Raw genomic sequence first — 21,687 nt, 5'->3', positions numbered from 1 at the left:
CACTTTCCCAAAGTAAAAGTAGGATCGATGATTTCACATCAGGGAGTGTATTGTGTTGTATGTTCTGTGTTGTATGTTCTGTGTTGTATGTTCTGTGTTCCATTCACTGCGTTGTATGTTCCATTCACTGTGTTGTATGTTATGTGTTTCATTCACTGTTTTGTATGTTCTGTGTTCCGTTCTCTGTGTTGTATGTTTTGTGTTGTATGTTCTGTGTTCCATTCACTGTGTTGTATGTTCTGTGTTTCATTCTCTGTGTTGTATGTTCTGTGTTCCATTGAATGTGTCGTTTGTTCTGTGTTCCATTCACTGTGTTGTATGGTCTGTGCTCTATTCTCTGTGTTGTATGTTATGTTTTATTCACTGTGTTGTATGTTATGTTTGATTCACTGTGTTGTATGTTCTATGTTCCGTTCTCTTTGTTGTATGTTATGTTTAATTTACTGTGTTGTGTATTATGTGTTCTGTTCTCTGTGTTGTATGTTCTGTGTGTAGCACTACCCCCGTAGGAGCTGCTAAATATTTTGGGTCTGTACTCTGGCTATCAACCCCTGAAACTGTCTCGAACCCTCCCTTGGCACAACTGGTATGAGTATGATTGTGGGACCCACTGGAGTTGGGTACCACAATGATATGTACAGTAAATAAATCACAATTAAATATTGTTACCTTATACTGCCCACCTGTCCAGAAAGGCAACAAATCAACTCCACACACAACTTCTGATTGACCAAGAGGTAAAGGTTTACTTGGTAATAAAGGTAAATGAACAAAGTTAAACAGGTACAGTGGACTGCTTACAGGGCCCTGCAAGAGTCAATAATAATAAATATTAACCAGGTTTAATTATCACAATCAAACACAGACCTGTGTAAGCACACAGTAAAGGGGTCCCTCCAGTAGGGTATTACCAATACTGAAGCACCTCTTCACCAGGCCTCACCCAGCTCTCAATAACAGCAATACTGTGCAAATTAGTATGAACTAAATACTTTGGGGCAGATCCACAAAAGCATTACGCCGGCGTATCTCTTGATACGCCGGCGTAATTTTAAATTTCCCGCGTCGTATCTTTGTTTTGTATCCACAAAACAAGATACGACGGCATCTGGGATCGATCCGACACGCGTACGTCTTAGTACGCCGTTGGATCCTAGATGCAATATTTCGGCGGCCGCTAGGTGCCGTTTCCGTCGATTTCCGCGTCGAGTATGTAAATTAGCTATTTACGGCGATCCACGAACGTACGTCCGGCGCATTTTTTTACGTCATTTTGGTTCGGCTTTTTCCGGCGTATAGTTAAAGCTGCTATATGGTGGCGTACTCAATGTTAAGTATGGCCGTCGTTCCCGCGTACAATTTTGAAATTTTTACGTTGTTTGCGTAAGGCGTTCGCGAATAGGGATTTGCGTAGAATGACGTCACCGTCGTAAGCATTGGCTGGTTCCGGTTTAATTTCGAGCATGCGCACTGGGATACCCCCAAGGGACAGCGCATGTGCAGTTAAAAAAAAACTTTGTTTACGTCGGGTCACAACGTATCAACATAAAACACACCCCCATTACATCCATTTGAATTCCGCGCCCTTACGCCGCCAGAGATACAATACGCCGCTGTAACTTACGGCGCAAATTCTTTGTGGATTCGAAAAAAAAAAAATTGCGGCGGCGTAGTGTATCTTAGATACGCTACGCCTGGCGGGAAGATGCGCCCAGGTACGTGGATCTACCCCTTTATGTATAAGAGTATATATCTCCGTAACTCCACCTAGCAGGCAGTCCTTGGACACGTGTCCTACTATAGTGGCTTGGTTGATCAGACCAAACCTTAAAGCAATCGTTCCTTAACAGTTAGTTGATGTCTTCGCTAGCATAAGTTGGTGCACATAAAGCAATTTGTAATCCAAAGGGAACAAGTAAACTGGTAAAGAACGTCTGAGTAGTTAAGGTATATTAGCGACTCACACGCCAATCCCCCTGCTGCACAGTCACTGCCGGATGCTACGTATCCCTGAATGTGGCGTGTTGGCCTTCAAGTAACAATGGTGAGTCTACTCGAACCACCTTCCTGCAACACAGTCAATATTGTTAGGCAGGTGCCCGTCTCACCCAATGAGGCTTCGCCTCTCCGGAATGCTCCGTCTACGTTTCCTGTCTTCCGCACGGCCGTCACAAACTGCCGATCAACAGGTCATCGGTTGCTCTCAGATGTAGCCCGGCAGGGATGGACTGGCCATTGGGACTACAGGGAGTTTCCCGGTGGGCCGATAGCTTAGTGGGCTGGCTTCAGTGACAGCGGACCGCCGCCCCCCCTCCGCTCCTCTGTCTCTCCCTTCCCGCAGTGCTCACCTCCTCTCCCTCCCTGCAGCGCTCACCTGGGGGGAACAGAGAAGCAGGTGGGGGACCAGAGGAGCAGGGGGGACGACAGAGGAGCATGGGGGAGGGGACAGACAGCTGACTCAACAGCTATGGCCTGGGAGTTTCTCACTTCTGCCTAATCTTGTCCCATAAGGGGGGCACCGAAATGATTCTTTGCCCCGGGTGAAATAATGTCTAGCTTCCCCACTGGTACTGCCTATAAGAGTACCAGTACCAGCCATTCTACTCTAATAAAGTAGAACGGCTAGTGAAGGGGTAGAGGGGGCTTGGGTGGCCGGGGGGGGGGGTGGGAGTTGTCCGGCCGCCATTAGAGAAACCTGTCAAAGTGGGCCAGTCTGGATGAAGTCCAGGGCCAAATTTTTGTCCCAGTCCAGCCCTGTAGCCCAGACACTCCGTCAGGAATCCTCCCTCAGGATGGGCGATCCACACAGGCGTTTGTAGGCCCAGGCTTCTGAGGCCTAAGCTTCTGGAGATAGGCCTCCTACTTGCTCGAAAAGGCGGTCCCAAGAGAGCGAGCCGAAGATGTCCTCTTCCTTAAATTCCCTCACCCAGCAGGCTATGCGGGGTGCAAAGCACTTTGGGTGGTACAATTGCCCTCTGGGCATTGTAGTCTGTCAATTACCCAGGGCAATGGAGTCTTTATCTCCCTGCACTTCAATTCCCATAATCCGTTGCTGTACCAATGTAAAACCAAACAGGAGGTGGCTATACAACAATTGGCCACCAGAGGGAGCCGAGTTCCTTCTTAATCTACAAACGGTGGTCTTTTAACCACATTCAAAGTGGCACCTTGCTCCATGTGTTCCATGCTCCACATTCTATGCACACAGAACAGTTCAGCTTCAGGAGGATCACCTTCACTTATACAATAAAACCTTGGATTGCGAGCATAATTTGTTTCCGGAAACATGCTTGTAATCCAAAGCAAATTTCCCCATAAGAAATAATGGAAACTCGGATGATTCGTTCCACAACCATTTATTCATAAGTCCTTTAGTTTATAGTCCATATACAGTAAAAAGATTATAGCAATGTGATAAGTTGTGTAACCATAAAATGTCCATCTACAAATAGAAGCCTCCACAAGGGGATTAGAAGCAAAATCCAGCAGGAGCTACAGAGTATGAAAGAGAAGAGGGGCGCCTTTAAATGTAACCATATTACTACACTTAATGAAGGTACAACATTTAGCAACTTACATGGTTGATGATTAACCACTTCAATACCGGCGTATTGTCATATGACATCCACAAGGTGGCTCTGCCATCTCGCGGGTGCCGATGCGTGTGCCTGACGGCCGCGATGTCCGCCAGGTACCCGCGATCGGCAGTTACAGAGCCAGGGATGTGGATCTCTGTGTCACATCCTGTCAGGGAGAGAGGAGACCGATGCTGTGTCCCTTGTACATAGGGACACCGATCGGTCACCTCCCCCAGTCAGTCCCCTCCCCCTACAGTTAGAATCACTCCCTAGGGAACACATTTAACCCCTTCCTCGCCCCCTAGTGTTAACCCCTTCACTGGCAGTCACATTTATACAGTAATCAGTGCATATTTATAGCACTGTTTGCTGAATAAATGTGAATGGTCTCAAAATAGTGTCAAAAGTGTCCGAACTGTCCGCCCCAATATCGCATTCCTGACTAAAATTGCAGATAACCACCATCACTAGTAAAAAAAATGTCATAAATCTATCCCCTATTTTGTAGACGCTATAACTTTTGCGCAAACCAATCACTATACGCTTATTGCGATTTTTTTTACCAAAAATATGTAGAATACGTATCGGCTTAAACTGAGGGATAAAAATGTTTTAAAAAAAAAATTGGGATATTTATTATAAAAAAAAGGAAGATATATTGTGTTTTTTTTTCTTCAAAATTGTCAGTCTTTTTTTTTGTTTATAGCACAAAAAATAAAAAACACAAATACCACCAAAATAAAGCTCTATTTGTGGGGAAAAAGGACGTCAATTTTGTTTGGGAGCCACGTCGCACAATCGCGCAATTGTCATTCAAAGCGTGACAGTGCTGAAAGCTGAAAATTGGCCTGGGCAGGAAGGGGGGTGAAAATGCCTGGTATTGAAGTGTTTAAAAGAGGCACATCTAAGTATGAAGGCATCCGGGGTAAAGCTGTCCAAATAGACCGTCCTCCGCACCTCTGTCAGTCCGCAATTGTGACCGGTAAGACCACCCTGCAGTAGAGTGATTTCAAAGTGAGGTTTGAACCGCTCATGGAGCGCAGCGTGGAAGTCGATGGCGGTGTGGGGGACGGTCTATGTGGACAGCTTTACCCTGGATGCCTGCATACTTAGATGTGCCTCTTTTATTATTAACCATGGGCCAGATTCAAGAAGCAATTGCGCCTCTGTAACCATAGGTTACACAGCGCAATTGCTTACTTGCTCCGGTGTAGCGAATACTCCTGATTCAGGAACATCGCTACGCCGACTGCAGCCTAAAATCTGCGTGGCATAAGGCTCTTATGCCACGCAGATTTTAGGCTGCATTCTTGCGTTGGCCGCTAGGGGGCGCTCCCATTGTGATCTGTGTATAGTATGCAAATTGCATACTAACACCGATTCACAACGTTGCGTTAGCCCTGCGTACGCAAATTACGTAGTTTGCGTAGCCAATGCTATAGGATACCCACGTTCCCGCGTCGCGATATTTAAAATTGACGTCGTTTGCGTAAGTGAATCGTGAATGGCGCTGGACGCCATTCACGTTCACTTTGAAGCAAATGACGTCCTTGCGACGTCATTTGCCGCAATGCACGTCGGGAAAGTTTCCCGACGGAGCATGCGCTCTACGCTCGGCGCGGGAGCGTGCCTAATTTAAATGATTCCCGCCCCCAGGGATCATTTACATTGCGCGCGCTTACGCCGGGCTATTTTGCCGGCGCGCCCTCGCAATTTACGGAGCTACTGCTCTGTGAATCGAGGGCAGCGCAAAATATTTGCGGGGGCGCAGGGCAAAATCGTTGCCCTGTGCCTCCGCAAATAAAGCGCAAATGTACCTGAATCTGGGCCCATGTGTGTTGCTAAATGTTGTACCTTCATTAAATGTAACCATATTGCTACACTTAGAGGCGCCTATCCTCTCTTTTATACCCAGTTGTGACATGACACTACTCTTATATCAAGACATCGCTTGTATATCAAATCAAAATGTATAAAACAATGTTTGCTTGTCTTGCAAAACACTCTTAAACCAAGGTTTTACTGTACTTTGATAATATGAAGCCCAGCACTCATTTTCCCAGAAAGTATTAGTTTTCATTAAAACCCGTGTGCTTTGATAACACGTGCCCATCTGATCCCTGTACAATGAGTCTTATTCACCCACAATCCCACATACAGTATTAGTGACTATCATTACTCCAGCACCTCTGACATCACAGTCAGCTGATCTCCCTCTTTCGCGCTTGGCTTTTTTCCCCCTGCAGACTCCCGTAGTCCTGATGACGTTGACCCGCGCGTTGCTGTGATTGGCTGATTTCAATAGTCGCGGGCTACTTGAACTGAGAAGTGTGTGTCCGCTGCAGCGCGCAGGAATTAATTTGCCGGACAAAGTGAGAGCGTGGCGGGTACAGGGTCGGTATTGTACTCGGTGAGCTCCGGTAAGAGCGGGACTCTCTGGTCTGCCGAGTGCAGAGCCTCGTCCTGTGTGCAGTGAGCTTCTCCCTCCGCCTAGTACAAGGACAGAGGAGTCGTGTACCCGAGCACCCTCCCTAATTCCGCCTCCCAGGCCAAGATGTCGCAGTACGTGCTGCGGGATGAGAACCAGGAAAACGTCCAGCCCAGGAAGGCGCCCTTACAGCAAGCCGGGCCCCAGGGAGGCCGCACCGTGCTCGGGGTCCTACAGGAAAATCGGGGGCTACGGGGGGCCCAGGGACGAGGAGGAAAGCAGCACCCGGTACGTTCAATGCTGAGTGGGGGGCGCGCACGGTGTCTTCGCCAGGCCTTTCTCCGGGCGGTAATGGCTGATCGGCCTGTGTTCCTCTATAATAATGGGGGGCATGGCCCAGAGAGGACAAGGGGAGGGCGGCATTCTGCCTGCACCGTGTTATGATCCACCAGGAGGGTTCCAGGCCTCTATACATCATCCGATTATTTCCCTCCAATACTGATCGATCACACTTGCCTCCCTGGCACTCCCAGCTCTGACCACACTGAATGCTGCTGCTATGGATCAATACACTGTCAGGGCTGAGATCATTGGGCTTTTATGGCTAGTAGGCAGCTATTTCATAGAGCTTTATCAGTGTGATCCTGTATGCTGGGGGGACATGCCTGGATTGCAGTGTTATATATGTCTGCAGTGTTCTATATAGTGACCACAGGGGATGGAGGGCCTTGCTCATGGGAGCTTACAATCTAGTAAATGGTCTTCCCTTGTCTCAATCTACAAACCTGGTAGGGACTCAACAGATCTATGGAAGCCATTGGGCTGACACATGGGTGATTACCCCCCTTCCCAATACTAGGACACAAATCAAATACATTTCTATGGGTTTGCTAATTGTGACCTTTGTTCCTCAGAAGTTGATCTTCATCAATATGTCTGCTCCAAATAATGACCCAATTGCTCTTATGCAAGGTTCATATTATTGCTGGTGGTGCGACTTGCATTTGTGTGGGTGCAGCAGCTCCTTCATAACGGCTTGGTGAACATGCACCCCTTGCCTAAAATGCAGACAGGTTGTGCTGTGGTTTCCCGCACCCAAAAACCTGCTTTTTCTGATGAATAGGGGCGCTATTAAGAATTATTGTGGCCCCCCCCTCCTGTTTGCTAAAGGGCAGCATATATTGGGTGCAGGAATGCATGCGTTTTACATCTTTACTGCACCCACTACAGCATGTGCTTGTGATTGGGCAGTGGTAAAAAAACAAACACATTTTTTTTACCACCGCAGAAGTGTGGCAGGGGACCCGAGAAGAGTATCGGTACTGCTCTGCAAATCCATTACCTAGAGTAAGTATAACATGTTGAAAGGGGGAGGGAGAACCTTTATCACTTGAAGGCAAAAAAATATATTGGACAAAGTAAGGGTTGTAACCGCTGTCATGTTTTTACTTTTTTTTTTTTTTATTATGTTGCTTTCCTTTACTCTGCAAGGGTTTTGCACAGCATGGATATATATATATATATATATATATATATATATATATATATATATATATATATATATATATATATATATATATATATATATATATATTTTTTTATGGGGCCCCTCTGTGGTGCTTGTGTTGAGTGCCCCCCTCAGAGCTGCTTTCCAAGGGGGCACTCGTGTGGGGGCTGTGCTCCTGTGTCACTGGATTTGACCGCCAATGGATCCTATCGATCTAGCCAATAAGAACCAGAGACAGCGACTGGAGTTGCTGTGCTTGTCCCCATCGCTGGAATGATCAGGTTCAGATAAGAAAGGGGTGGTTGCTGCATTAAAGTGAATGTAAACCCAAAACCTCAAAAAAAATTCTGACATCAGTCGCGCCATCCTACCGACAGAATGCCTTTTTTTTTTTTCTTTTTTCTCAGCACATACCTCTTAATCCCGATTTTCACCTCACGGCAATCCCGCGGGAGTGGGCGTTCCCAAGCACTGCCTGTGACAGGCTTCCGGACGGCGCATACTGCGCGTTGCAGAAAAAAACCCGAACGTCGGTGCGGCTCTATACGGCGCCTGCGCACCGACGTTCAGGTTCTGTCGGCAACCCGTGACGCGCAGTATGCGCCGTTCGGAAGCCTGTCAATCACAGGCAGTGCTTGGGAACGCCCACTGACGCGGGATTGCCGTGAGGTGAAAATCGGGATTAAGAGCTGGCATCGGTGATCGCCAATAAAATCTTGTGCAGCATCAGCCTTAAAGCAGAGTCTCACCCAAAAATGGAACTTCTGATCTCCTTCCCTCTGCCACATTTGACAGCTTTTGAGCGGGTACTTGTTTGACAAGTACCCTGTCCCCACTTTACGGTGGACCTCGCTGCAGCAAGTTGCATCAAAAGGCTGGGTCAGTAAGAGTGCAGCGTGCATGCGCAGTAGGGGCCCAGCTGTGAATCTGTAAGGTTTCGCTGCCAGGTTCCCTTTTTGGCAAAGGCAGCACCCGATGGCTAATGGAAACATCAGCTGCAGTGCCTACATTGCTGGACTCCAGGACAGGTAAGAATCCTATGAAGTCAGCAGCTGCTGACTTTTAATTTTTGGAGGGGTGGGCAGAACTCCACTTTAAAGTTTTCATATAAATCTAGACTCTTTAAATGAATTGCTGATCAGATCTGGGAAATGGTTTGTAATTGTGTTTGTTGTACTGCTAGATTGAACCATTCTCTTCATACCTTCAGGTTCTTGCTGCACGCAATCAGTTGGGCACCAACGATGAGAATTATGGCAAGCTACCAGCGGGAAAAGCAGCTCCCAAGCAGGCTACCTTTGCAATCCACGTGGATGAGCCGGACTGTGCAAACTATCGGAAGCAGCCAGTTACAAAAAAGCCTGTGCAAGATGAACACCTGAAACAGCTGAATAAAGTGGTAATTTCTCTCGGGCAAAGGAAGCCTCTGGAACCCATCGAAATCCCAGTAGTCCATACTAGCTATGGTAAGGCAAAGCTCATCCTGACAGCTGCTGCTCTTGGTTATTACACATGAGCCAGCTGCACTAAAATAACACCTGCCACATAATACAAAACTGATAGCCCCATGTATAGTCGCTTGCTATGACAAGTCTTGGTTGATCAGGTGCCCAGACATTGAAAAACCTCTGATATGGCCTTTCCAGATCCCCCCCCCCCCCCCCCCAGACTTGTATTTTATTTGCTTTCCTAATATAAGTATGGTGGATATAAAAGAGGTTGTACAAGCAGGTTGTCTATTGGATGATTTTGATCTTGTAACCTGACTTTTTTTTTTTTATGTCTTGCCAGCGCAGCTTCCAGTGTGAAAGCACTCATGCTTTCACACTGGGATTGCAGATGATGCATTTTTTTTCTACAATAAAGCACCTGAATGCCTCCAGTGTGAAAGGGGTCTCACTTGGGTCATATGGCTCAGTACATAGTAATGAAAGTATTGGTTTTGTCTCAGTGACACAAGCTAAAAATCCCTCCATGTTATACTCTCCTGCTCTGTGCAATGGTTTTGCATAGTGGCCCTGAACCTCCCCTCCTAGGGTGCTCCACTGGCAATCTTGGCTCCTATGTGTGCCCCCCAAAGCAAGCTGCTTGCTATTGGGTACACAGTGCATGCTCACGCCTAAGTTGTGTGGAGCTGTGCTCCATAGACAAACAGGGCTTGGCCTTGCTCCTGCTGTTGCCAGAGTGTATGAAGAGGGGGAGGCTCCACACAGGGAAGGAAAGGACCTAAAGCATTTTTCTTTTACGCAGGGAATGCATTAAAGTTTTAACAAACCTTATACTTGCAGCTTGCTATGGGGGCACCTGAGAAAAGTCACAGCTCCCTGTGCCCATTCAGACATGGAGCCACGGTTTTGCCCCACCCCCTCGCCAGATTGGCTAACTGACTTTGACAGCAATTGGGAGCCAATGGTGCTGCTGCTGTCTCGGCCAGTCGGGAAAAGAGGGCTGCTGGCCGAGGAACTCGTAGACATTGCTGGAGAGATGGGGCGCTCAGTAAGTATTGGGGGGGGGGGGGGGTGGCTGCTGCACAAAGGTTTTTTTTCTATCTTCTAAACCTTTCACTGCAGTATAGTATTGACCACCCATTCAGCTGAAAGTATACTTGTTCTATTCCCATTACACTGTAAAATTAAGCACTACGTGTATTAAACCAAATGGATTTGTACACAACAGTAGGTGTAGCATTTTCTTTCAATTGGAGCTCCTCTGCCTAGAGAATATTAAAGAGTAGAACACCTTCTGTAGGTCTGCGGTTTTGCTTGTGCTAATACTTTTAATGCTCCATGTGGAAGATCAAAACAAACCTTGCTTTCCAAAGGTTTGGTGCATTTGCAATATTTTCTATAGAAAATATAGTAGTAGTTTATCAGGGTGTTTTCGTGTGGTCTGAATGCTGCTGTGTGGGTTAGCCTGCGCTAATGTATGTATTTGGGTGGAATATAGTGTTCTATTATGGCTTTAGTACAGTGTCTTGTGCAAGTTCAATCCTTTGGCTAATGTCCCTTAAAGGGGTTGTAAAGCTACATGTTTTTTCACCTTAATGCATCCTTTGCAGTGTCCAGCCCCCCTGTTTTACTCAAGCCCCATATTTTTGTGGGCGCTGTCCTGTGTCGCGCTCTCTACGGGTTCTTGGCTCTTCATTGGATAGCTTGGCGTCCATAGACGTATGACACATCGGCGAGGGCTTCCCAGAGGGGGTTATCTAATGCGGGGAGGAGCTGCGAGAGCCGCCGTGGGACCCTAGAACAGGTGGATTGGGGCCACTCTGTGCAAAATGAACTGCACAGGTAAGTATGACATGTTTGTTATTTGGAAAAACCTGAACCTCACTTAAAGCACCTAAGCTTGGAGCTTTCAACAATGTTGCTACTTATGGAAATCTGAGGCATATAATTTGCCAAGCAATTTTTATTGAACACGGAAGCCCTGATTGTGCAATGTTTTGGAATTGCACAGGGCTGTAAAGTTTCATAAGCACCTATGGGCGAATACCACCATTTTCCAAAACAAAAAATGCACCCGTTTTTAAATTGGATTTATTTTTTTTGCAGATTCTCCAATGGATATGTCAATTGTGGATGAGGAAGAAAAGGTGGCCAGTAGCAATGCAGTCCAAGATTATGCAGAGGAGATTCACACTTATATCAGGGAAATGGAGGTAAGTTGGTGTTCTGACTAGCCCTGTGTGTGTGTGTGTATGTATGTATGTATGTATGTATGTATGTATGTATGTGTGTGTGTGTATATATGTATATGTATGTATGTATATATATATATATATATATATATATATATATATATATATATATATATATATATTCAGCGTAGTTTAGCGTGCATCTGTCCTAAGCTAATATAACGGCAATGGGTAGTGTCTGCAAATCTGCTTGTCATTCAGAATTTTAGTGTGTTGGTCTTTGACACAAGACAGCAGGCAGCATAGTGCCGTGAGGTTAATGCTAAAGCTCTACTTGACAAACTCTTATAGACTGACTCTAAAATCCAAAAGGGAGCCACAGGGACAAAAGTACATACAATCACAAGGTGCCTGTGTGTGTATATAAGCACTGTTTCTTTTAAATGTTAGACCGGAATCTGGTTCGGTGTAGGCACCTAGGTGCACTGGCAAATGCTGCAGTTTCCAAAAGCCTTTTGACATGGCTGAATGGCCCGTTGAGTCAGAAACCAGCCAAATTTCAACATGGGCAGGCTGGTTGTACAGAGGTTGATCTCTTAATTGACTTCTGTAAAACCAGCCTTTTTGAACATTTTCGCTTGATCAGTGAGTATCTTGAAAGCTTTAGCGCCTCTGGTGCTACAACATTGCCTGCACTTTTACCCAATTCATATTTCTATTGGCCTCTGAGGCTTTCCATTAGTAGGTATACCAGTTTGGGGACAGGCAAGCTCGCACTACCAGTCTCAACTGCCCTATAGATTGTTCTAACAGGGTTTGGTAAGATATGCTGATATATCGGGGTGGATAAAAATCAATGTTTTAAAAAATGCATTTTGATGAATCATATTTTTGATTTATCAAATTTTAATAAAATGCTTTTTTTTTTTTTAGTAATCCCTCTTTTAGATAGATTTTTTTTTTTATTTAAGATATTAACAATTTACTTCAGCATGAAATGGAGCTTGGTTATGTAGCATGAGGCTGTATATTCTGCAGTATTTTGCAGTATTTGCACTTTTGGTAAACTCATTGAATGCAAAGGGAGAAGACATGCATTTACGTAATTTCACAGTAACCATGAGATAAAAAAAAGTTCAGAGTGAGGGGGACCTGTGTAATTTGCCTTACAGAATTAAAAAAAAAAAAATGTTAACTTTCCCTTTTTTAAACCAATTTCTTCATCGGTTGAGGCCAATACATTTTTGGTAAAAAAAAAACACAATGAGCCTATATTGGTTTGCACAAGTTATAGTTTTTTTTTTTTTTTTTTATTGCAGTGGAAAGTTCAGACACTTTTTGGGACCATTGACATTTATACAGCGCTCAGTGCTATACAAATGAACTGATACTGTGTAAATGTCACTGTCGGAAGGGGGCTAACACTAGGGGATGATCAAGGGGTTAAATGTGTTTCTAACTGAGGGTATGTGACCGACTAGAGGAGGAGCCAGATCATTGTTCCTACCAAGTAGGAACAGACTATCTGTTTCTTTCCCTGTCAGAACAGGGATTTGCGTGGTCACACACGCATTTCCCCATTCTGGCTCTCGTGCCCGCGATCACGGGTGGCTGGCAGCAGGTCCCTGCTATGGCTCTTAAAGCAGCGTCCGTACATACAGCGATTCAAGCACTAGAGCCATCCTGCTGCTGTATATGTACTAGAGCTGGTTGGGAAGTGGTTAAAGATTCTAGCTACCCTCAAGTTTTCCTTACATTTAGAGAGCACCTGCCATTTAAGGTCCATGGCAGCGCCTGTTAGCGGGCATCCCCCTCACCTACTGCCGCCTTTCCATTTAAAGTGAATGGGACTGTTGGTGAGTCAAGGGTGGGTCAGAGGAGATGCTGTGGGACAGATGACGGTTGCTCTTTAAAAATTATGATTTAAATTGCTTTTTAAGTCAAATCCACCCTGTGATTTACATCAATTTCCAACACTTACCAAAGTGTTTGCTATTCTAGCAGTAGTTCTGCAAAAGCAAATTAGACTAACGGCAAGAATTCATGTTTTAAAATGCTGTGTTCTTGTATACATGACCAGTTTCTTTAAAGCGAAGCACCACCCAAAAGTTCAGCCCCCGGGCATGCACAATGGGTAACTAGCTGTGAATCCGCAAGGCTTCGCTGTTTTTTCCCTTGGCTAAGATGGTGACGGCAGCACCCAAGAGCCAGTTTAAAAATTCTGCTTGGGTGAAGATGCTGTTGGATTCATGGACCGGTAAGTATCTTGATAAAAGTCAGCATCAACAGCATTTGTAGCTGCTGGGGGGTGTTTGTGTGTGTGTGTGGGGGGGGGGGGGGGGGTTTTTTCTGAAGGAGCCTGGAGCTTTACTTTAAAGTAAACCTACTGATTTTTCCAGTTGAATATGGAGTAGAAAAGCTGAAGAAACCAATGCAGCCACCATATCGAAGGATTGGTAAACTGCAATATACTGAAATTTTTTTCTTTCTACAGATTAAGTGTAAACCCAAGGCTGGCTACATGCAGAAGCAGCCTGATATAACGAATAACATGCGTGCCATCCTTGTTGATTGGCTGGTTGAAGTTGGTGAAGAGTACAAGCTGCAGAATGAGACTCTTTATTTGGCTGTGAACTACATTGACAGGTTCTTGTCGTCAATGTCTGTATTGCGGGGGAAGCTTCAATTAGTTGGCACTGCTGCTATGCTTTTAGCTTCGTAAGTATTTTCACCCACCTATTACAAAAGAACAATACATTTTTTTTGCCTAAACCTGAGTGCTAATGGACTCGTTTCTGCCAATGCAGGAAATTTGAAGAGATCTACCCGCCTGAAGTAGCAGAATTTGTTTACATTACTGATGACACTTACAACAAGAAACAAGTTCTTAAAATGGAACATTTGGTTCTTAAAGTTCTGTCTTTTGACCTCGCTGCTCCAACTATCCTACAGTACCTCAACCAGTATTTTCGTCTCCATCCAGTGGCTTCTAAAATGGAAAGCTTGTGCATGGTAAGTGTTGGTTTACAGTTGCATCTTGTCATTTGCTTAGTTAAAAATTACATTTTTAAAAGGGGGGGGGGAATTGCTGTGGTGGCCCCTTGCACTGCAAGAGTTAACTGCTAATTAAGTCTATAAGCTGTAATGTTGTTCCTTGCTCTGGTGTGCTTCAGCTTGTGGGTGGGCCCTCACCATCCCCACATACATTGGAGGACTATTGGTCTTGCACTGTACCAGTGGCTTCAGGGGACTGGTCATGCAACCACAAGCCAGAGCCTCAGACTGGTTCTGGAGTGGGTAATGGGCTATTACATCTTCTACCTGTGACTAAATGAGCAGTTAACCCTTGCATTGCAAGGTGTGTTCACCTGGCATGGGGCTTTATTGACAAAACGAAGATCTTGATTTGAATCGGATGGGTAGGGATGAAGCTAATAACTGTTGCAGGTGTATGTTTGAAATTTGCACCCAAAATGAGACTCGGCCCACATTTCTCATTGGGCCAATTTTGACATATTAAATCGTATGCCAAATTGGCGGCTATTGCTGGCATTTGCAGTCTGAATCGGTGCGCCGCTTCCCAAAAGTAGTTCCTGTACTATGGTGTCTAAAGGGGTGATTTGAACAGACATCTGGAAATGTTAAAGAACCTCATCTTTAACCTCATCTTGTTCCTAGTTGTCTGCACTGGATGCTACAGGGACATTTAGAGTAAATGTGGTTATTTTGGTTTCTAGGCTTACACCTCTGTTAATCTAGAGTATTGACCTCAGCTCTTGGCACATCATGTAGATGCAGAGGAAATCTGAGTCTGTTGTGGACTTAGTCTGCCCACAAATGCCAGCTTTTTTTTTTTTTTTTTTGCATCCTTAAGACAGATGCATTGCTTTATAGAGGGGTATCATGTTAACTGCTTCCATGAGGACAGGGTGGCGAAAGTGCTTGACTTCCACTCTAGCTTTTATCCTATAAAAAAAATGCCTATTGGGATGCATGTTGCTTTGGCAAATGCCAGTTTTACCAGGCCAAGGAGACGGACACTAATTGTTGGGAATAGAAATGGTGGTTAAACTTTGAATAAATTGAGCTGCCAATAGTCCTGTGGCAATCCCAGAATATGTGTGAAGCCTGCAGGAGTACCTGAGAATCTTGAGCAGCTGGCCGGCAAGGCTGGGTGAATGCAGTGGAGGTGTTGGGGCATGTTAAATTTCCCGGTCTTCACCGTCCAGTCCCTGCACCTCTGCCTACCGCAGACCTTTCAGTCCAACATGGATGGTAGAAGTGCTCAATAAATTTGGGTTAATGGGTTTTGAGAGATCAGCAGGTTTAATCAACTACCATGTGCCATGCCTTGATAACTGCTTTCCTAGCCAGTGTTGAAGGTACTGCAGAACACCCCCACCACCCCAAAACCCCCTGTAGAGGGCATTTTGAAGGGCCTCAAAGGATTCAAAATGTGCTGCCTCTAGAACGACTGATGCACTAGTGTCGTCCAAGACCAGCCAGTTATGTGATCATTGCTGCTAAATAGTAGGTGTAAACATCTGGGCTGGCAAGTCCCCCCCCCCCCCCCCCCCATGACCAGGGCCTACAAAAGATTTTTATACTGACTAGCCAGAATGTCCTTGGGTATCCAGACCGGGGAGTGTCTAAAATTTATACAGCAAAACCAGAAGTTTCATATCAAGTACAGTTTTTTTTCCTATAAGTTGATGGTGGTATGACATTTCTAAACGGCCTTCAGTGTAACCTAACCAAAGCCTGGAATTAATGCAACCCTCCAGCTGCCACACATTACAAATGGTTTTCTTTGTGGTTGCTATAAATTCCAAAATGTTTTTTTTAGTACTGACTGTCTACAGTTTACCAAATCTATGCAGAATGTCTCTGGTCATACAACAGCCATGAAACTAGCAAACGTAAGGTTTGGGCAGTGGTAGCAATGCAATAATATTGCAGCAAAATACATTTTCATTTATAGGCAAGAACTCCTGGATCTCCTAGTTTTTAGTCTGACAATGAGCCTTACTGATGTTTAGGACCACTATATAACATGCTATTGATGTGTAAAAAAGTAATTGCTTTATCAAAATGCCACAGGTATTTGGCAAGCTTACTTTGCACTGCATTTACTAAATGTTTCAGTAACTTTATTTTTTGCAGTATCTGGGAGAGCTCAGCTTAATTGATTCAGACCCTTTCCTCCGATACGTGCCATCTGTTGTTGCTGCATCGGCTTTCGTCATTGCAAACTATACATTAAACGATGAGACTTGGGTAGGTTGTGTTTGTTTTGTATTTATTTATTTTTTTGCCATAAGGGATATAAATCTACTGTGCACAAAATGCCTTGTACAGAGTTTGTTAAAGTGGTGATAAAAGCTTTACCTTAATGCAATTTTTATTTTGTTTTCTATTCCGTCCCTCCCATGATTTTGAAATGACGTGCTCTTTAAGACTCCTTTCACTCTGAGGCATTTTTCATATGCTTTAGTGTTAAAAAAAAAACCTGAAAGAAGCCTCATCTGCAATCCCAATGTGAAAGCCTGAAACGCTAGTAAAGCTTTGCTGAGACCCTGCTTGGCTGCTTTCGGCAGCGCTGCTCATTGATTTCAATGGGAAGGGGCGGTGTATACACGGCTCCTAAAGCGCCTCAAAGATGCGGCTTGCAGGGCTTTATTTTTTATTTTGATGTCTTGCCAGCACTGTGCGAAATCACTCAGGCTTTCACATTGGCATTGCAGATGCAGCTTCTTTTGGGCGCTTTACAGTCCACCCCCCCATGTGGCAGGTGAGAATAGAGCAGCACAGATGCTGCTCTCCTCTTTACACAGGACTTGAGCAGGAGCAATGAATTCCTGCTGTCAATCAAATGCAGTGAGTAGGGCAAAGTCCCGCTGTCTCTTCATAGACACCACTTGGGTAGCAATTTTTCTATGGGGTTACTAAGAAGGCAAGATTTCTGCTGGGGAACCTGAGAAAAGGAGGACCAGGGATGTTCTGTGTGATACCACTGCAGAGCAGGTGTGTAGAACATTTTTGTTTTAACTGTTTGCTGACCACCTCATGTGGGAGTATAGCAGCACTTTCCTGTGGTGGATCGCTTATCCAGTACGTAGGGGGCACGCTTGTTCTGGCTGTGATATGTCACAGCAGGTGCTGGCCAATCAATGATGGCCAGCACCTGCTGAATGGTGAAGAGGATGACGGGACATGGCTCTGTCCTGTCAGTGGGGATGTGCCAGTTTGTTTCCCTGCAAAGCAGGGAATGAAAACCAGCACATGCCTTAGTAGAACGCCGCACAAGGGACTGGGCAAGCATTTAACCCTTTGATCCCACTAGATAACTCCTCACAGGCAGTGTCATTAGTATAGCAACAGTGCATATTTTTGGCACTGATCACTGTATTGGTCACTGGTTCCCGCAAGGTGTCTGATTGCATGACCTACTATTAGTGCTGCCATAGGTGGCTGATTACTGCCATTACTTAATCTTCTGGAGCTCAAGTGGGTTTAAAAAAAAAAAAAACTTGGCTCAAAGATGTCCTGCTAAAGAACAGGCGGAACGCTACAGGAGGTAGCAGATATAAGACCAGTCACATGCTACACAAGGAAAGGGCAGTGAGCAACATACGCTCTGTTCTGTACAGAGGCGGTTTACTGATCTGTCATACTCGAGCACACAAGATTTTTGGAACAAAGATTGTCTCTGGACAGCCGCACTCTGAGCAAAATGTAGCCTTTTATTAAAAGGACAGCACTACAAGTCACAGCAAAATAAAAAAACCTGACTACTGACCTGTTTCGCACTAAAACTAGTGCTTAGTCACAAGCTATGACTAAGCACTAGTTTCAGTGCAAAACACGTCAGTCAGGTTTATTTTGCTGTGACTTGTAGCCTTTTATTAAAAGGACAGCACTACAATTTGTTCAGAGACCATCTTTGTTCCTGCTTTGCTAAGTGTATTGCCTGCACCTGAGTTGTCTGCAACAGAGGATTTTCATCTGGGTTCCCACCTGGAGTGGCTATTCCCTTTCCCCACGCAAGATTTTTGCTTTTCCCAAAGTTCAGTATTAAGCTAGAAAACGGCAATTTAAACCGTGCACATAAAAGGCTTAAGCTGTAGTTTTTTCCTCTTGATTAACATTTCTGTGGTAGAACTGTAAATCTCGGGGCTGGTTTGAGAACTGTGGGGCATTTAATTTTACAGTAGTGTGACTTAAACTTTGTTTCCTCCACAGCCAGATTCCTTGGCCCAGTTCACAAAATACTCATTAGAAAGTCTTAAACCTTGCATCTTGGATCTATATCGTACCTATCTTTCTGCAACGACCCACCAACAACAGGCTGTGCGTGAGAAATACAAGACTGCAAAGTGAGTAAATCTACACATTGCTGAACAAACCTAAATGGCCTTTTTGCTAAGAGCTGGTTGTCAAAAGATAGACTCCCATCTGTCTTCTATCTTAAAGTGGAGGTTCCACCTGAATTTTTTCCACCACAAATAGCTGTTGCTATGCGGAAGTGCTGAATCTGCCTCTTCATCCTCTGGCAGATTCTCTTCCTCCTCCTACACTCGGTGTCTTTTGAATGGGGCGTGCTGCATTCTGGGAACTGTGTCCCAGAAAGCAGCCGGCCCATTCACAAAGCGACGCGCAGTAGGAAACGGGCAGTGAAGCCGTACGGCTTCACTGCCTGTTTGCCTTACTGTGGATGGCGGTGCTTGGAGCTGCCAGGATCGGCTTCCGTGAGGGCCGACATCGCTGGCGACTAGGACAGGCAAGTGTCCTTATTAAGTCAGCAGCTCCAGTGTTAGTAGCTGCTGACTTTTAATTTTTTTTTTTTGCAATGGAACCTCTGCTTTAACATTTATTTCTATTATCTTTGACTTGAAGATTAAAAAAAAAATGCAATGATCTCTTAACGGTGCCACAATTCTACTGAAAATGTCAAGCTGTATTGTCACCGGGTTTTTTTTTTTTTTTCTCTCCCTCCTCTCTAATAAGCTATATCAGAAAATTTATATTTTTTCCAACTTTGTCAATTCTTTGCAGTCTTCCATACCAGATTCCAGCTCTTGGTTAATATACTTAATTTTAGTAATCTAAAATGTCCACTGAAAGATCTAATGGTATGGGCCGAAGGTTCACATAAGTTGCCTAAGCCCAAGAGCTGGCTGAAGGAAGTAAATGTTGTCTTTCAGCACCCATACACATTTGCCCTTTCTGAATAGAATTTAAGACTACACGTGAAGTAAGCCTACTGTGGTTTTCACTTGTGTTTACTCCTTTCAATAACTGGTTAATTCCTTCTAATGGACTTTTTTTTTTTTTTTTTTTTCTCCCCAGGTATCAAGGTGCATCAACAATTGATCCTCCAGAGTCACTTTCTACATTTTTATAATCCTAAAAGTTGGACTTTTCTAATGTATATGGACAAAAAGCACATGATGTACAGTTATTTTTCTATTGGAGACTTTGTTTTTTGTAACTCATTCTGGTATTGGGAATCTGCTCTGAACAGAATTATGAAGCAAAGTTTTAAGTTTTTATGGTTTTTAAATTCTGTAAATTTTATGTATGTTTTAGATATTTGCTTAGCTATGCTATTTTATAAAGCTGTTTGTGCAGATTGCACTAACCAAGCAGTTGACATATTTGTTTATAAACTATATAAATCACTGTTATTGACAATAAGTGTTCACTAAACAGCAAAACAAGTGTTTGGTGTGACAGGGTCACACAAGCGTTTGTTTCAATGAACAAGACGGCTTGTACACTTATTTAACCTCCCTAATGTGGAAGTTATTTGTACAGAATTGACAACACATAAGGCTATCAGATTGGTGCAGATCTGGCACCTTCCTTGTAGATGTGTTGGCGATCTACTGTGTGAGGAGTTGTATGCTGTGGTTTACCATTGGATGTGGAAAGAAACTAGCCCAAGAGTTGGGCTTTCTTGGCTTATGTCAATGCTGAATATGGAGGTTGCATTTGTTCAACTGAAGAATCCATCTAGACCAGACAAGTGGCACTCCAGTGATTTGTCATGTAGGCAGCTTGTACCTGACCTATTGCGGAGTACAGCTCTGCTGTTAAAATGGGACTTGTGCATCGTTGTTGGTTTGTGGTCGTGCATATCCAAACAGTTTACATGTTGGTGTACTTGGTTTTGCTGTGATGGCTATTACAACTTTGTCACCCTGACAAGTGGAGCCTATCTTCTGGCCCAATGGCTAGTGAAAACAGTGGGCTAATCAGATTTTCCAGGTCTTAACTAGCAGTTAACCTAGGGTCAAGTGTTAACACATTAAACTGTGCTGTTTCATCCAACAGCACCCCCACATGGTGTTCTTTGCTCTATTGTGCACACTTGTATGTTTAATGGGGGTCCCCCCCACCTAAGGTTCTAACCAATCAAGAACAGTGTTTGCTCTTTCTATACAAACTGAGTAGAAATCCTGTCAAGTATTGAATACAAGTTTCATTGCTGCTAAAGATTGTTCCTGCCCCACCACAATGGGAACGGCACAGGGCTTAAAATGAGCCATATGAACTGGTAGTGTTAAATGAGTTTGCAAGAGGCTTGGCATATTTTGCTTAAATGTGGTTGCACCCTAGAACTGATTTTTCAAGGACAACCAGCTGTTATAAAAGCTGACACTACTTCTGATCAAAATCACTAGTTGTGCAAAAATTCTATGTACACATTTTTCTGTCTACAGGAGTAGTAAACTGTTGGGATGCGTCTCATAGTCGGTAATTATGATGGTAGATCTGTCTCATAGTCGGTAATTATGACGGTAGATCCAAGTTTCCAGGCATATGACTTTTGTCTGACCCAGTCCAACAAGCTCTACCTGTAAATCTTGATTAGAGAAGCACTTTTTTTATTTGATACTCTTAACAAAAGGTGAATATGTAAATTACTCAAGTTAATGTGGTGTAAAGTTACTGGCCTAATGTTCAGTTGTAAAAGCCACTGGCTCTTGTATTTTATAGTGTAAATGGCAGGTGTGCATTAAAATGTTTGTATGGAAAATACCACTGATGTAGTCTCGTGATTCTACATAAATTATACCAAAGCCTATGATAAAATGGTACTTTTATTGTATTTTTTTTAAACCCCAGGTAGTAATTTCTACCAATCTTAGAGATTTGCATAAATAAACTGCACATAACATGAATTTTTTTTTTTTTTTTTTTTTTTTGAGGTGTGGGTTTATTTTAATTTTTGAGATGCAAATACAGTGTGGGGAAATAACAAAACCAGTCCAAGTAAACACATCAACCTGCATAGGTGTGATCCTAGCTTCCCCTAACAAAGGAATTGGTGGAGTGTGGTGTTTACAGCCATCTCTTGCTGTCCAGAATACTCTGAACAAATTGAACCCTCCCACCATTTTTTTTTAATTTTGTTTTTATTTTTTCCAAAACGTTTATTGAGCATGGAGAAAATATACAAACGAGTATCTAGTGCAACAAGCACTACCATTTAATAAAACCCATTTATGTACATACAGGCATGGCAAAA

General features: G+C 44.0%; 1 protein-coding gene across 1 annotated transcript; it reads left to right on the top strand.

The window, feature by feature from the left end:
- The first annotated feature begins 5,872 nt into the window (after nt 1-5,872).
- On the top strand, nt 5,873-21,200 carry CCNA2 (cyclin A2). Its single transcript, XM_040330335.1, has 8 exons — nt 5,873-6,294; nt 8,724-8,979; nt 11,068-11,174; nt 13,648-13,871; nt 13,961-14,165; nt 16,317-16,430; nt 18,396-18,529; nt 19,503-21,200. The coding sequence occupies exons 1-8, from the start codon at nt 6,133-6,135 to the stop codon at nt 19,555-19,557; spliced, it is 1,257 nt and encodes a 418-aa protein (XP_040186269.1). The 5' UTR covers nt 5,873-6,132; the 3' UTR covers nt 19,558-21,200.
- The last annotated feature ends 487 nt before the right edge of the window (nt 21,201-21,687 follow it).

Source organism: Rana temporaria, chromosome 1, assembly GCF_905171775.1.
Source record: "Rana temporaria chromosome 1, aRanTem1.1, whole genome shotgun sequence".
NCBI lineage: Eukaryota > Metazoa > Chordata > Amphibia > Anura > Ranidae > Rana > Rana temporaria.
The sequence above is the reverse complement of the archived record's forward strand: the minus strand, read 5'-3'. Positions and strand labels throughout refer to the sequence as shown.